The 14,974-nt window shown below is 48.7% G+C and overlaps 5 protein-coding genes across 5 annotated transcripts; 3 read left to right on the top strand and 2 right to left on the bottom strand.

Moving 5' to 3' along the window:
* Positions 1-1,182: 1,182 nt before the first annotated feature.
* BP5553_09032 (uncharacterized protein) lies at positions 1,183-2,576 on the bottom strand (the record flags this gene model as incomplete). The annotated part of the gene is made up of 2 exons (XM_032017655.1): positions 1,183-1,546; positions 1,666-2,576. The coding sequence occupies 2 exons, from the start codon at positions 2,574-2,576 to the stop codon at positions 1,183-1,185; spliced, it is 1,275 nt and encodes a 424-aa protein (XP_031866298.1).
* Positions 2,577-3,799: 1,223 nt separating this feature from the next.
* BP5553_09033 (uncharacterized protein) lies at positions 3,800-5,218 on the top strand (the record flags this gene model as incomplete). Its single annotated transcript, XM_032017656.1, has 2 exons — positions 3,800-4,456; positions 4,514-5,218. The coding sequence occupies 2 exons, from the start codon at positions 3,800-3,802 to the stop codon at positions 5,216-5,218; spliced, it is 1,362 nt and encodes a 453-aa protein (XP_031866299.1).
* A 1,316-nt stretch (positions 5,219-6,534) lies between these two features.
* BP5553_09034 (uncharacterized protein) lies at positions 6,535-8,253 on the top strand (the record flags this gene model as incomplete). Its single annotated transcript, XM_032017657.1, has 4 exons — positions 6,535-6,723; positions 6,775-6,888; positions 7,027-7,114; positions 7,184-8,253. 4 exons carry the CDS (start codon positions 6,535-6,537, stop codon positions 8,251-8,253), a joined length of 1,461 nt encoding a protein of 486 aa, XP_031866300.1.
* A 2,451-nt stretch (positions 8,254-10,704) lies between these two features.
* On the bottom strand, positions 10,705-12,555 carry BP5553_09035 (uncharacterized protein; the record flags this gene model as incomplete). The annotated part of the gene is made up of 1 exon (XM_032017658.1): positions 10,705-12,555. The coding sequence occupies one exon, from the start codon at positions 12,553-12,555 to the stop codon at positions 10,705-10,707; it is 1,851 nt and encodes a 616-aa protein (XP_031866301.1).
* Positions 12,556-13,282: 727 nt separating this feature from the next.
* BP5553_09036 (uncharacterized protein) lies at positions 13,283-14,974 on the top strand (the record flags this gene model as incomplete). The annotated part of the gene is made up of 8 exons (XM_032017659.1): positions 13,283-13,412; positions 13,484-13,738; positions 13,797-13,916; positions 13,976-14,125; positions 14,170-14,280; positions 14,335-14,375; positions 14,427-14,584; positions 14,650-14,974. The coding sequence occupies 8 exons, from the start codon at positions 13,283-13,285 to the stop codon at positions 14,972-14,974; spliced, it is 1,290 nt and encodes a 429-aa protein (XP_031866302.1).

Below are 14,974 nucleotides of genomic sequence, written 5' to 3' on the forward strand. Positions count from 1 at the left end.
GGGTGATGGTGATGTTGATGTTGATGTGGATGTTGATGGCGGTGTTGATGTGGATGTTGATAGTTGACAGTTGGTGGTTTTAGCGCGAAATGGGGGAAGTGGGAGGGTTGTCACAGGGCATGTGACGGGGAGTGCAGCTTTGCAGTTTGGCTGCTCAGCTGCCTGCATGTCCCGCTGGGGGCCTTGTACCAAAAAGAACACACCAGCAACTTCGTACAGATGACACAGCGAATAGCCATACACAATGCACAATAGTAGCCCATGTATATATGCGCTCCGTATCCGGGGAACACCCCCCCGGCAACAGCCTCAGCGGATCCAGAAACCCAGGATCAGGCGGGTGGCGTCGATGCGCAGCCAGGATTGGGGATATAAAAATAGGGGGCGGCTGTGGGCACTGGGCACTGGGCAGAGGGCGAAGCACGAAACACGAAGGAGTAGTAAGACAAAACGTACAGTACTGTACGTAGGAGACATCATCATAGGAACAGGGACTTCCAGAACCCACTCCCCCATTCGTACCCACCGTTCCACCGGATCTGAATCATCGCACGAAGAAGGCGGACGAGATGAGGTAGAATGTGGATAGCAGACAGTAGTAGATAGTAGTTGACAGTAGACAGTAGACAGTAGACAGCAGAGTAGACACGCGTAAGCTTAGCCTCCTTTCCTTCAACCTGGATGAGAGCAAGCAAGCAGGGTGCTTCGTAAGTAAGGCACACGCGAAAGTATCATAGCTCATATTTCTGCCTATACCGAGCAAAATAGGCAACACCCATTTCCAACTCCTCAGCCTCCTCAGCGATGTATTTGAGGCTCCTAGCAGGAATCGTCCCTCTTCCGGCCGGACGGTGGCAATGCTTACTGGTCGGCATTTGCGACCTCTTCCGCCCGAGAAAAACACCAAGCTAGCTGAAGGGCAATAGGGCTGAATGCGGGAAACAAAGCGTGGTCACGACGCAGGTACGGAGTACATATCACGCAAGGCCAACTAAGCCTGGTCCGGGCTGGTGAGCGAATTCAAGACGCTTGTTTCAACTTTCCATCCCGGAAGCCACTGTCTTGTCATAATTTTGCACCGGATCCTCCATCCACGACAGGAGCCGCTATACGCCCCGAGTAAAGACTCCAATACATGCCTTGGCCCGGTACGAGCATTCCTGTTCTAGACCGCGGCTGCTGTTAGGAAAGGCCGGATTGCATTGTGACAAATAGTATATCGCGGCGGAAATCGGTAGCAGAAGACTCGGTGAGAAGACTCGGTGAGAAGACTCGTCGCTCAACCCGTTCCGGTAGCCTAAAGCAGCCCGGGGCTTCAATGACGCTTGCAACGCGGCCATCAGTTTGGATAACGCCTAGCAGATGAGGCGAGAAGCGGAAACGAAGATCAAGGCGAACCACCATTTGATAGAGTGACTCACGAGCACCGATGACTGCTGTTGATGAGACAGCGCCGCCTTTCCAGAGCCGCAAACATTTTGGTACCGATGCCGGCTTCGGCGCCTTTTCGCCTTTTCGCCTTTGAACGACGAATCTCGTGCTGAAGCTGGAATTTTGAGATTGGAGTTCGAGCTCGAGTTCAAACGCACCAAACGATCAGCGGCAATCGTCATATGAGCAACATCTCGATTTGCTCAAATCCTTGGGGACAACATCAAAACGTACTCTCTCGTACTGTGTCCAAATTGGATCATGTCCTTGTCTCGTAGCTCCAGGTATCGGCTAGGAGGAATTTCCTCCTTATTAAGTGATGTGCCATTGGCGGATTCGAGGTCGATGAGATAAGGTTTGACCTTGCCCAGCTTGTCCCCAAACTCGTTCTTCTTCTCGATATATCGAAACTGAATGACTCCATGTTGCTTGCTAATACTCGGGTGTTCGGCGGCCATGTCCACCACAGACAGCTCTCGACCAATTAACCAACAGCTCCTAGTGCTCAATTCGATCGTTTCAAGAATATCAGGGCCTTTGAATACAAAGAGCTTCCATTCGTCCTTCGCAGGTGGCTTGCGAGCTTCAGGCGGTTCGTGGTACTTGAGAGCGATCGATGTACCATCAGCTTGGGTGATTGAATTCGATGCTGCTGCTAGCAGACCCGTTGGGGCAAAGTTTGGCTTCTGCTTTTCTGGCACGTCGTTATCGCCAATAACCGCAACTTCCTTCGAAGGGTCCCTGTTCTGCTGAAATGACGCGGCCTGAGATGGAAGTGGGCCTTTGCTCTTTCGACTCATCTGTGTCGCAGAGCCTTCCCTTGATGACCTGGTATCCCTTTCGCCACGACCTCGATATGCTGGGGAACGATCTCTTCTTCGCCGAGAAGATCCCTCTGCAGGGCTACGAGAACTCCGCCGCTTCTTGTCTCCGTCGTCGTATTTTCCGTTCCCATCATCGCGTCCTTTGTGCCTCCTATCAGGCTGTTCATCGCCGTGCCGATCACCGGTTTCGCGCTCGGCTTCCTTTCTGCGTCTTTGTCGACGGCGTTCTTCCCCGGAATCGTAGGAAGCAGATCGGGAGCGGTAGTGCCGATTCCTGTCTCTCTCGTGCCTTGACGACCTTGACGACCTTGACGACTCCATCTTAGCCAGGGACTAGGCGCGATTGTCTATCTGATGCTAGATGGGGGGGTTGGTGTTGGTGGGCGGGAGATGACCTCAGCGACCAACAGCCAACAAAATTGTGGAATAGAGGTTCCTGAGGCAAAATACCTCCCTTACCTACAGAGCAAGGCAGACATACTGTCGGGAAACCCGCCCGCCTGTAAGTCGCTAACAGCGGGCCGCGGCACGTCCCGGTGCATAAAAATTGGACCGCAGTCGACAGCCGCCGGGACCAGGAAGCTGCCAACACCAACACAACACCAACACAACCAACATCGACATCGACCCCACCAGCACTGACAGCAATATCACCCCAAGCTCCTTGAATAACTCTTCACTCCGTAGTTTCGTTACCAACTGCCCACCATGGCTCTGAGCGGAGGGAAGCACTTTATATATATGAATACAAGCTCCTCGCTCCCGAGCATTTACAGTATAGGCGGTGCAGTGGTTCCAACGGGGTTTGCAGAACACCTCGACGGAGCCCAAAGCCAACCTAGCTATGAGGCGTATATACCATGTTTTAGGACGATCAGCAGAACATGAGACGATGTGTCCCCATTGATTAATCTATCTCTAACACGCGTGGCTCGCTGCGCCCTTTAGCACCATTGTGACGGCCAGCCTAGGCCGCATGCCCGGCTGTTGGTGCTATATTTTGGCGCTTCCAAGTAGCGCAAAGTTCCAACTAACAGTTCGTGAACAGCCCCCTCGTAGAAAGGTGTACGTGTAGGCCGCTCTCGACCCGCAGCGCTGCCGAATCACAGTGTTCACCAGCTTATGGCTTAGGCTGTGTTACCATCGGTAAGAAGAAGGATCGCTCTGGGTCATTCTGTGCGAACGTCCCTGCAGCGATGATGCGAATCATGATCTCTACGCGACCTTAAAATAATATTCACCCCTTCACAGTTGGTGTTAAGTACCCCCAAAGACGGGATGATCGGCGACTCCCGGAGACAATTTTCATCATATATGTATATCTACCCTTGTACGTTTGCGTTGCTTACTTAAGTGTGACTGGCTGATAATCAAAACTCGTTGGGGCCTTGTGGGAGCCAGTTTCTGGTATATTTTATACATAGCCACCATTTCCACCTTCTTTTTCACCATCTTCCAATTTCAGAATCCGATTTTCTATCTTCTGCTACCAACTGCTTATTTTTTGGTATTTATTGTCACACGTAGCTTAGATGGATTGCAAAATGGGGAATGTCCCTAATGGACATCAAACGAAACCGCCCACTTCACATCGTCTTACAGTTTCCCATGTCATTACACAGTGGAAGCCAGGGCGATTTTCTCGAGAAAGTGCCCCCAGCATGAAGGGGAAATACAAGGCAGAGAAGTCCAGTGACTACCTAAACCGGACAAACTCGCCACCCAAGGATGTCGAATCACTGTCCAGGATTATAATCCAAAAACCCCCAAAGAGCAAGAAATGGGACATTGGATCACTTCGACGTTTAAAAACTCCTTCGGCCGAGGTTTTGTCATCTTCAAAACCTATTCATCCAGTCGTCGAGGCAGCAGTGGGTGAGAGGGCAGAGGCGCCCAAACAACGGGCTACATGTGAGGATGCCGGATTGCTTTCTGGCGTCAACAGTCAAGGAACCCCAAAGATCAAGAGCGGGAGCACTTCAGTCCGATATTCAGAAAAGCCTTTCTTTGAGGTTCTAACCCCTCCACGGTCCGCTGTTGATACTGTATTCGAGATAGCGGATGGTCAGCCGCCCCAGTCACCGAACTCAACGTTTTCTTCCCTCGTTGCTGAACTGGAGGACACCTCGCCGGTCCCGATGCTCTCAAAAAGATCAGCATTCGCAGGTTCCCAGTTGGAATTCCAGAGTTCTACCATTACAGTATGTACAGCCTCTTTTTTCCATGTAACTCAATCACCCTTAACTAATTGGTCCTAGTCACGCTCCGCTATAAAACTAATAGACCAAACCATAGCAGCAATCGAAGGTGACAATCGGAAGCTGCTTTCACGAGCCATTCTTGCTGAACAAACTGTCAACGCCTTAAGAGAGCATAACGCAATGCTCCAACAAAAGGTTGACCACTGCAACAAGCGCCATCGCCGCCCTCGAGCTTCCGCATCTCAGCCAACGTTACGGCAGTCACGTCATATGACACGCTCCGATACCCCCAATACCCCGCCAACTGCTCCCGATCAGGCCACGAACCCATCTCTGGCCCCGAAATCGAACTTACCAAGTGCTGTTCCGCCAGCCCCATCTCCGCCGCCCTTGTCTCCCTCTCACCATATACACTCCAAACCTTTGCCCTCGCCTCCACGAGCTTCTCGGCCTTCCACAGGAGGTCCGTCGACAAAACCAAAATCTATTCGAGCGTCACCAAGTAAATCTAGACTTACATATATACCAAAGTCCAGCTCTCCAAAGCACTCTATTATGTCTCCCACAGAGGCCCGCTCTTCGGTTAAACTCTTTTCTCCGCCACTACCTGTGGGCCCTACAGTGCAGGGGAATATTGAAATAGGACTTGGCATCGACGATCAAGAGCCGAGAGAGCTGGAAGGCGAGGTAATAGGCGGAGATCATGAGTTTATTAGTAGGCTATCGAAGGTGGTTGAAATGGAGCAAAAGACATGGATATAGTAGGCTGTTGGATGTGGACGAAACGATTGGGGTGATGTGTCAACATTTGCCGCCACTCCCATATGGAGTTTAGCCAATATCCCGCTATATATCATGATATATTGAATGATTAGCGCCCCAAACCTTTCATGTTCTTAAGTTGAGTTTAGTGATACTCCCATACACCTACCATATGTATGTTTCAAGATATCGTACATCTTCAACAAACCATTGCACCTAATTCATGTTGGTAAACTTGAATTGGTATATATTCACAGAATTTATTTGTATCCCGCATGCTTGATTGGGTTGGTCAACAATGAGACTCAGCAGCTTGGTTTATCTGTCATGCTAAGGCTCTATTTGCCTTGGTAGTCCAGCACAGCACAGAGTCGGGCGCCCATTGGTGGTTCGCTTCGGGTTTGAATATATATCTTCTTCCAACCTGTTTTATATTCCTACCTTCAAGTTGATTTATGCCACTAATCATTCTCGTCGTCATTGTCTCGCGCTTAATCGGCGAGCCGCTTCACCATCTACTATTATCTATAATAATGACAAGTTTTAGGCCCTTCCTACGAAATTGTTATCCTTACTATCTCTTTTTGGATTTATAATGTTGTTCTGTTGATATAAATACTGGATATATTTTCCTTGTCAATACTCAATACTGGTGGTTGTGCTTTGTCTCGTACGGGTTTCTGCTGAAAGTATAACCAATCTTTAGGATGGCCACACTTGTAAAACCAAAGCAGGATTATTGGACCGCCTGGGAGAAACTAGCTCTCAGAGACCCCGGAGGGCTGCTGTTGAAGGACATGCTTGGATTATTGCGGATGTGGAAGAAGACGCTGGGAGTGATGGCTGATACGGGGATATGTTTGAGCGAATGTTAGGCAGTACTCCGTATTCCCTACTATTCCCGAATAGCGAACTCGCGATTGTGCGGGAGGTATATTAACAAGATAGACTCTCTTGATATACTCGTTTTCCCGCTTAAATGCCGAACCCGATGAAATGCCGAAGATTTAAGCGAAGATCCATTCCCCTCCTACCCCACTAATAATACTAAAAAATACATTACCCGGCATCACTTCCCACCAAAAATGGAGCGCGAATCGATACTTCAGGATGCCCTGGCTGATCTTGAAAGTCAGGAGCATCTAAATATAAATGCCACCGCACAACGCTACGGTATCGTCGAATCCACTCTGCGACGACGCTTCAAAAAGCAGACTACCTCCAGGGCTGATTACTAGTCTGAAAAGTATCAAAAGCTTACCAACGAGTAAGAGAGAGTCCTAATTGATCGTATCCACTAGTTGACTAATCGTGGAATGCCTCCAACTCCTAGAATAGTCAGGAATCTGGCTGAGGAGATTATCAAAGATTACGTCAATAAGAACTGGGCTAGTACTTTTGTTAGGAGGCACCGCGACGAGCTCAAAAGTGTCTATTTACGTAATATAGACAATCAGAGACGGAAGGCAGAGTATCTGCCTTTATTTGAGTTCTTTTTCAAGTTAGTACGTTACATATACTTCTTGTTTTAGTGTTATTACTAATAACTTATTTAGCTCTACGACAAAATGGAAGAACATAATATTACAGCGGACAACCTATACAATTGGGATGAGAAGGGATTTCTTATTGGAGTTGGCAAGATCTACCGTCGAATTATGACCAGGCAGGTATATGAAAAAGCCCGGATCCGGTCAGCTAATCAGGATAGGTGTAGGGAGTTTATTTCTCTCCTGGCCTGTATCTCTGCTACTGGGAAGTGTCTCCCACCTTGCCTCATTTATAAGGGATCTAATTTCGACTTTCAGGACTCATGGACAGATACTCTTATATCTGAGGATAAAGCCTTTTTTGGATCTTCAACTAATAGGTGGAGTGATAACTCCTTTGGGATGGGTTAGTTGACTAGGGTCTTTGAGCTAGGGACTCGTCAGAGAGCTGGACGGGCTAAACGCATGCTATTAGTAGATGGCCACTCTAGCTACGTCAATATGGAGTTCCTGGAGTACTGTATTCGGCACCGAATTGTTGTAATAGTACTACCTCCACATACAACTCACAAGCTCCAGCTCCTTGACGTCAGTGTATTTTCTCCACTTGGAACAGCGTATAGGATTTTCCTCAATGATAAAGTGATAGGTTGTCTTGGGTTCATGAGTATGTCAAAAAGAGACTTCTGGGAGGTCTTTTATAAGGCGTGGATGAAGTCCTTTACCGAATCGAATATGCAAGCTGCCTGGAAAGACACTAGTATATTTCCATATGACCCTGAGGTTGTTTTAGGCACTTTACGACGACTAGATCAGGAGAAAGAAACCGATCTTAATCAGGATCAGGATCAGGAGCAGGAGCAGGAGTCCCTTGCCAAAGTGCTTAAAACACCAAAGTCGGCAAAGTCCTTTAGGAGGTTCCAGCACGAGTTTAATAAGAACGCTTCTACCTACTTTATTAAAAAGCTATTTAAAGCTAATCTTGAGCTAGCTGCTAGGGACTCAGTTAATAACTATATGATCTATAGATTAATCGAGTCTTTAAAGAATGAAAAGAGAAAGCGCTCACGTGGGAAAAGGCTTGATTTGAGTGGTGTAGCAACTGGGGGAGCTCAATTCTTTTCTACAGAGGAGATCCTAGCTGCCAAGGCACGTGCCAGGGCCAAGGAGGAACAGGAACAAGCTGAACAAGCTGAAAAGGCAGAGAATAAGAGGGCAAAAAAGGCTAGGCAGGTGGAGGAAGCTTTACAAAAAGAGATAAGTCGAAAAGAGGCAAAAGATGAGAGAGAGCGTAGGCGTACTGCTCAGGCTCAAGCCAAGGCAGTAAGTCAGGACTTCCAGCTCGGGTCCAGGGCTAAAAACACAGCTGAAAAGGCTCAAAAACCGGGATCCAAGTCCTTGGAAGCTGCTAAAGCCCAGGAAGTAGTAGAAAAAGGTGGTGATGTAAGCATTGAGTCGAGTACAGAGATAGGTAGGGTAGTTGACCTCCCTGTGCGACTTGGCCGCCACGGACGACAAATCCGACTACTACAGCGATTTGATTAATTATATATATATACGCACTTATTATATAGACTCTTATTAACCTCTATAATTGATTTGATAATTAATTATTATGTATTGGTGAAGTTATTATTGTTTATAGTGGAGGTTAGGGGGGTAAAAATTGGCGGGTAATTTTCGGCACTTCAATGGGTTCGGCATTTAAGCGGGAAAACGAGTAAATCACATACGCTGTGATTCTGAACCATAAATAAGGTTCTAGACGTCCGCTCAAGTTAATTGATTGCCAGGTAACAGGGCATAGCCATATCATTTCCTTGAAGCTATTGAACCTGATCATAAATGCCACCTGCCAACATCTTCGTTCGAAAACTCTCCGGCTTTCTAATTTCCAGGTTTATTTCGGCCAAAAAAAGACCAAGGTCTCAGAATGGCTTCCGTTGAGCGCTCCAACACACTTCTCCTTAGTATCAGGTTCTAAAGTACCCTTGATCATCCGCAAACCCTCTAAGGTCAACACCCTCGATAAACCTGCCTAGTTGGAAGAAGCATTGTCTTTCAAAGATGCGGTCTGATATTTTACAGCTAATAACCACAAAGCCGTAATTGTCACTTGTACATGCTTGACAGAGACGAAGAGTAATGTAGTGCGGGAAAATTCACGGTCTTACATTTGAAACAGAGGTCTTATTATATTGGGGCCAGAACTTCCCAGCTTTAATGGCATGGATATCTTGATATATTCTCCGGTAGCGGGTTCAAACTTCTTGAACTCGCGAAGGTCATAGCCTGGGCCTTCTCGGTCTAAACCCTCCTGCACCTCCCGCCAGCATTGTGGAGAATTATTTCTGATCTGTGTATAGCATGAAGGCCCCGCGCCAAGATTGCCGAGAATAGGAAAATATTATTCCTGTTCTGGATACGCAGAAGACTTATTACGCCTTCGTATCTTCCGATGTTGACCAGGCGCAAGCGGCGGGAACTAGGGCAACAATAAGAAATATATTTGGTCGACATTAAGAACCTCATCGCAGGAGCCGGTCCTCGCAATGTTATCCTAATATTTTGTGGTGTCGGTTGACATCGACGGCTGTGTGATGGGCAACTAGGCGAGCAACATAGTACCTATACCTTAGGTAAGATCGAACATATACTTCGTTCCCGAAATGTAGTCTCTTGGTAAAGATCTTCTTAGCGAAAACTCCTATACGAGGTCTAGGGTAAAGTATGGAATTCGACATTTTAGGGGTGGGCGGTCTTGTGCTACCAAGAGTCTTGAGAAGCTGCATGGTATAACGGATACTAGAGATGGGAATGAGCGCACTCTCGTCTGGGAAGACGCGGTTTTGGTATCGCTTGCATCATAAGGCCTGGTCTGCGCCAGTTCAAGCGTCGGGTGCAACACACCAAGCCAGCGCCTGGCCTAATAGCTTGCTAGTTCAACTTTTATAAGCAACGAACATAAATTGAAGGTGCTCGATCAACAGAGGATATGCAGCACTGTCACCGGGGGGGGGGGGGCAAAGTAATTAAATTGGAATCATATACTATTCGACAAAACCATATAATTTGGTAGAATAATATGTAGCACCAAAGCCACACAACGCACATTGGGCTGCATACTATGGAACGAAGCTATATAAGTTACGAAGTAAATTGGCCGACACCTGCACAACAAAATCGATCCCCAGCAAACCCGACTGGTGCTCTCCAGTCGCTCAGTCTGCCTCAATCTTCAGCAATTAGACGGCCCGCTACCCGTACGTGTGGGTTACACAGCGTGACGCCAAGGAAGAGTGTGATAAGACAAGATGTTTGCTTATTTGGGGGGTGCACGAGAAGCCATATCTACCCAATTGTGGGAAAATGCGAGATTTAAAGCACATCATTGGCTAAAAACAGCCCAAAAATTGCAGCGGTGAGACCAAGTTTTCTGGTTGGAGTGTGGTTGCACAAATGCGATTGGGCGATATCTCTGACAGCTTGCTACTACATGGCTGCCCGGAGGATGGCTTCCCTTCCTATCGGGTTCTTGCTGCTCTTGTATGGAGCCTGAATTCCGATGTCTGCTTGGACCTGGTATATATGCGGTTGGCCCGGGCTGTGATGATTCGTTACGGGTGACTCAATTCCGAGGTGATCTCGCTGCTTTAATAACTCGACACAAGTAAACGAAAACGCATGTGAGATTGTTCCTTGAACTTGCAGCGGGAAGCCGGTGTATGGGTTCAACAGGGGCGGAGGAAGTTGCGCGGTTGCACTAACGCTATACTCCGCAAGGCAAGGAAATGGCAGACAGAGAAAAATGCGCCATAGAAGTTAGGCTAGTATACTAAGGGTATGCCAATGTCTATCCAAGCAACGAGATACGAGGAATGCTAAAAATAAGAAGAATGTAAAGTGAGAGGGGAAGTCTATAGTCTAGTAGTTCGTGAAGCCTGTAACTCCAAACGCAGAACCGGTATACCCTCCTGTCTCGAACCCTAACACAAATCAGTTTAGCATAAAACTACTGACTTCAGGGCCGCTCAGCGTAATTCTCCTGGCATCGACTGAGCTAGGAGCGCTTCTGATCTTCCGCGATGTTTTTGGGTTACTAGGTATATCTGAGATCTGCAGCGACTTCACCGTCCTATGGTTGCGTTGTGCCGTTGGGGAGTCGGCCGATGGATGTGTTGCAAAACTGGTTGTTTGTGTATATTTGAAGGCTTCAGGTGGTATATTGGCTCCGTCCTTTTCCCACATCGACAACACGCTGAGCTGCCAATCACGGATATTAGTGGGCCATTTGCTGAAGTCAAAAACATTGACAACGTGAAGAAAAACTCGTGCGAGGAGATCGACCTCCAGAGGGGAAGTCTGAAGCTTATAAAGAAGCCAGCGATTGATTCTATGGCCTTTATTGGCTTCATCAAACTCCGTAAATAGGACTTCGAGTTTGGCCTTCTTTTCATCGGAATCTGGAAGTAGTAGAGGGAACATACTATGACTGATGTCACTTTGTAGGTGTTGGGTAGGGACAGTCTTACTATCCACAGCTGCGTAGTCACTGCTGCCATCGTTGGAAACGCTGTTATTGTTGGGTTCGTCAACATCGATGCCTTCGTCGAGACATTGGACTCTCAACCGATCAATATTTGCCTCAATCCCAGCTATCTCGGTTTGCAGAGCGGCCTCCCGAAGAGGTAGCTCTGCCAGAAATCTTTTTAAGTCTTCGTCAAACTCAAGGCCGACGCGTGCTTTCAACTCTTGCTCCAAAACCAGACTCTCTCGCTCGTGCCTTGTGTTGTTATATCTCTCCCTAGCCAGATCTAGATCGCCGAGTCGTTCGAGATAGCTGGCGTGAAGAGGGTGGTAATCTTGCGGGTCTCCAAAAGAGAAGTCCAGGATAGATATACTGGATGGCGAGCTCTTGCTTTGAGGGGGTAGGGCGCTTTTAGAACCAGGTGCTCCGAAATCCTCGGGTGGGTAGTTGTACAAACGACCCTCAATTTGAGCCAGCTCAAATTCCAGGTCGTCAAGGGACTCCTCGAGTTTATAACACTCATATTCTGATGGGCCATACTCGTCTTGACTAGCCTGGAGCTTCCCATAGTAATACTCTAGGCCTCGGACTGGGCTTTTAGACGTCGGAACGGGGCTGGGTGAGAGGGATGCGGGAACAACAATATTCTCTCTCACAAACTTCATGAACGATTGTTCTGCCAAAGTCTTAGCCTCTGCCTTTTCTCGGAGCTCCTTACGCTTCGCTTGAACCTGCGCCCTTTTCCTAAAGACGCTGGGCCGGAAAGCTCGCAGTCTCCTCCTGTCCTGTTCTATCCGGGCAGCATCGTACTCTGTGTCGTTCATGTCATCTTGAGCCAAATATCGCTCCAATGGCCCTGCGAGAGAGGACAGCGCCGGACGACCATGCGGATTGCCTTCCTGCAAGGCGATCATATGAGTCCTTGGCGATGGTGGTTGCTGCAGGTGTTGGCCGGCTGCTGGTGGCGTTGGCAGTGGTGGTCCCGGTTCTCTCGTCGCTTTCACCGCTTCGACATCTCTCTCTGTCTTGGGGTTGTTGAATTGGTGATGTTGTTGCTGTTGCTTTTGCTGGTCCCCAAACTGCCCGACCCGCGGTTGATGAATAGGCTCCCAGCCCGTCTCTAGATTCGTAGAGTTCAGCTCCAAACCGTGTGGCATACTCTCGACTTCGTCTGCCTCAACCGAGCCGGTCTGGTTCGCTTCAGTGCTCGACTCCGTTGATGCTGTCGCCATCGATGACTTTGTAGTAGCCTCTGTCCCTGTTGCCTTATTTGCTCCCGCACCATCGTGTGTCCATTTCCACAAATACAAGCCCGCCATCTGCGCCGCGCCTATCGAGCCCCGTGGTGTATCTTGCTGTCAGCGTGGAATGAAGAACGCGTGGTGACACAAACGGCGTGTCGTACGAAGATTCATGGAGGACTTTCCGGAAGAGCGGCATTCCTGCGGTGCTCCTTTGCCTTCTCATGTTGGAGGGAAAGTCTTTGAAGGAGGTGATCCCACGACAGAGAAACCAGGGAGGACTCTTATACGCCACGGCTTCGCTAGTCCGCCCTTCTTTTGGGCCCTTCCAAGCTCCAAGCCTCGCAGAACATAGGGCAGCTTGGCTGTTTGGACGAAAAAGAGCCCTCCCTTCAGGCGGCAAGACCAGCCGCTGATATGGTCAAGGATCCAGCAGATTGGACGTGGGGGAGTTGATGATTTCCGAGAACAACACGGCCTTGCCCGCTGGTCGGCTGCCGCTCCATTGCATAAATTCTCGTCAGCAAACACCAATCATGAATAGCTTCACCAGCCAGACTTTCTGAGGTGGTGGGCTCGAGATATGCGGGTTGCGGATGCTTCAAACGGATATGTCACACGTGTGCAGCGTCTTCCCCCCAACAGCTAAATAAATCCTCTTGCGGCTCTGCCCTACATGGCTATTTGATAGCAGCCGCAGGCCTCTATGCCACTATGGATCGCTCTGTGGGAATAGGCACTTATCCCGCCTGTGGAGCGGAAACTTGATCAGCCAAACCCCGTGACTGCTGCTACGGAAGAAACCATGTCTTCAAGACATTCTAAAAAGCACCACCACAAGTCCAGGGAGAAGGCCCCTTCAGAGGAATGGTCCGAATGGAGTTTGGACCAGACCAGTATGCGCTACTACCAGAGCAGGGACGTGAATGGAAAGCGTAAGCATGCCTCCCTTATTTCTTTTCAACATCTATTGTATAGGACCCCCTGACCGAAGTAAGCAATACAGGCGAATACAAGTGGGATGAGAGCGCCCCGAGGACTATTCCATCCGAATCATCGTCCCAAAGTACTACTTCTGGCAGTGCCGCGGGTGGCGACTCTTCAAATTATAAATATGCAGTACCGGATCAGGCCGGGGAATCAGTTGAAGCGTTGTCAAGCAAGCTAGGAAACACCACCTTATCCGGACAGGCTTCGGGTTCGTCATCGTCTCAAGGAAGTTTGTCTACTATCCCGTACACGTCAAGTTCGTCAACTCTAGGTGATTAGTAGTTGCTAGCCCCAGTCCGAATGTCCCGAGCTAATTCATATAATCACAGGCTACCCAGGGTCCCAACCAATACCCATCAATACCAACAGCGGTATTTATTCATACTCGTCTTCAGCAAAAACCGTCAATTACGGTATCAACTATGGTGGGATGGGAACTACGGTATCTGGTATAGCAAAGCTCTCACTGCCATGGGGATAAATCCATGCTGACCATGATGGCTACAAGGTAGCTCAGCCGCATACTACGAGGGCGGCTCCGAGACAGGAATGGGATCTTTCAGCAGTTATTCAACTACCCCAAAGGCAACCGGCCCCTGGTACCAATCTACATCGAAAAGTGCAGGATTATCTGGCACCAATCCGGTTTCAAGCAGCGGTATGTTATCATCGAGCTTTGAATTCAATGCTGAGATGGTATAGGCCGTGAGCAACCGTCAGAAGCAGGCGAAAGCAGTAAAAGTGGAGCATTGAAAGCAAAAGCCGATCGGGTCATTAAAGGCACCCAAGGATCGGAGGAGAGGCTCGATCCTAGTATGCCAGGATTATTCTCACACCTTTGTATTAGCCTCTACTAAACTGCCACAGGCTTCAGGATCCATCATTCCAAACGCTTCGAACCTGGCCAGGTACATGTCTCCATTGAGATGTTTTGAAAGCGCTCTGACCATTTTGTGTAGGTGATCAAAGTCCTCTGGTCGGAGCCGATGGGTGGCAATTACTCCAATGCAACGCAAATCACCGAAGAAGTAGTCGAAACCAAACTTGGCGAACAAGTATATACGACAACCCGACGCTTTGTGATAATTGCTAATGACCACGGTCACTGCCAATGCTTGTTAGTATCTACCCACTCGGCCACCATACGAAGTAAAGGTGTGACTCTGACATGTATTATTGCAGGCCGATACTCACCTACCAACGCCAAGCCACAAACAAGCTGGGTGTTAAACGCGAAGAGCATGCGATGATTTACACCGGAGACTCGCCCCCCCAACCGCTCCCAGGAGAGAGCCCTCTCGAAAAACGGCCCATTCAAATGATACCAAAGACCCCTCGTGAGAAGTTAGATCCCGCATCCCGAATCAATTACGCCAAATATTACACAGTGGAGCATAACGTAAAGGTCAAATTCATCGGCAAGCTCGCTCCCAGCTCTTACAAGACCTTCGTGATGGATTCAGAAACCGCGTGGAATAACAAGATACGTCTTCCGCAGGAGTACTAA

Source organism: Venustampulla echinocandica (genome assembly GCF_003357145.1).
Source record: "Venustampulla echinocandica strain BP 5553 chromosome Unknown scaffold_9, whole genome shotgun sequence".
Taxonomy (NCBI): domain Eukaryota; kingdom Fungi; phylum Ascomycota; class Leotiomycetes; order Helotiales; family Pleuroascaceae; genus Venustampulla; species Venustampulla echinocandica.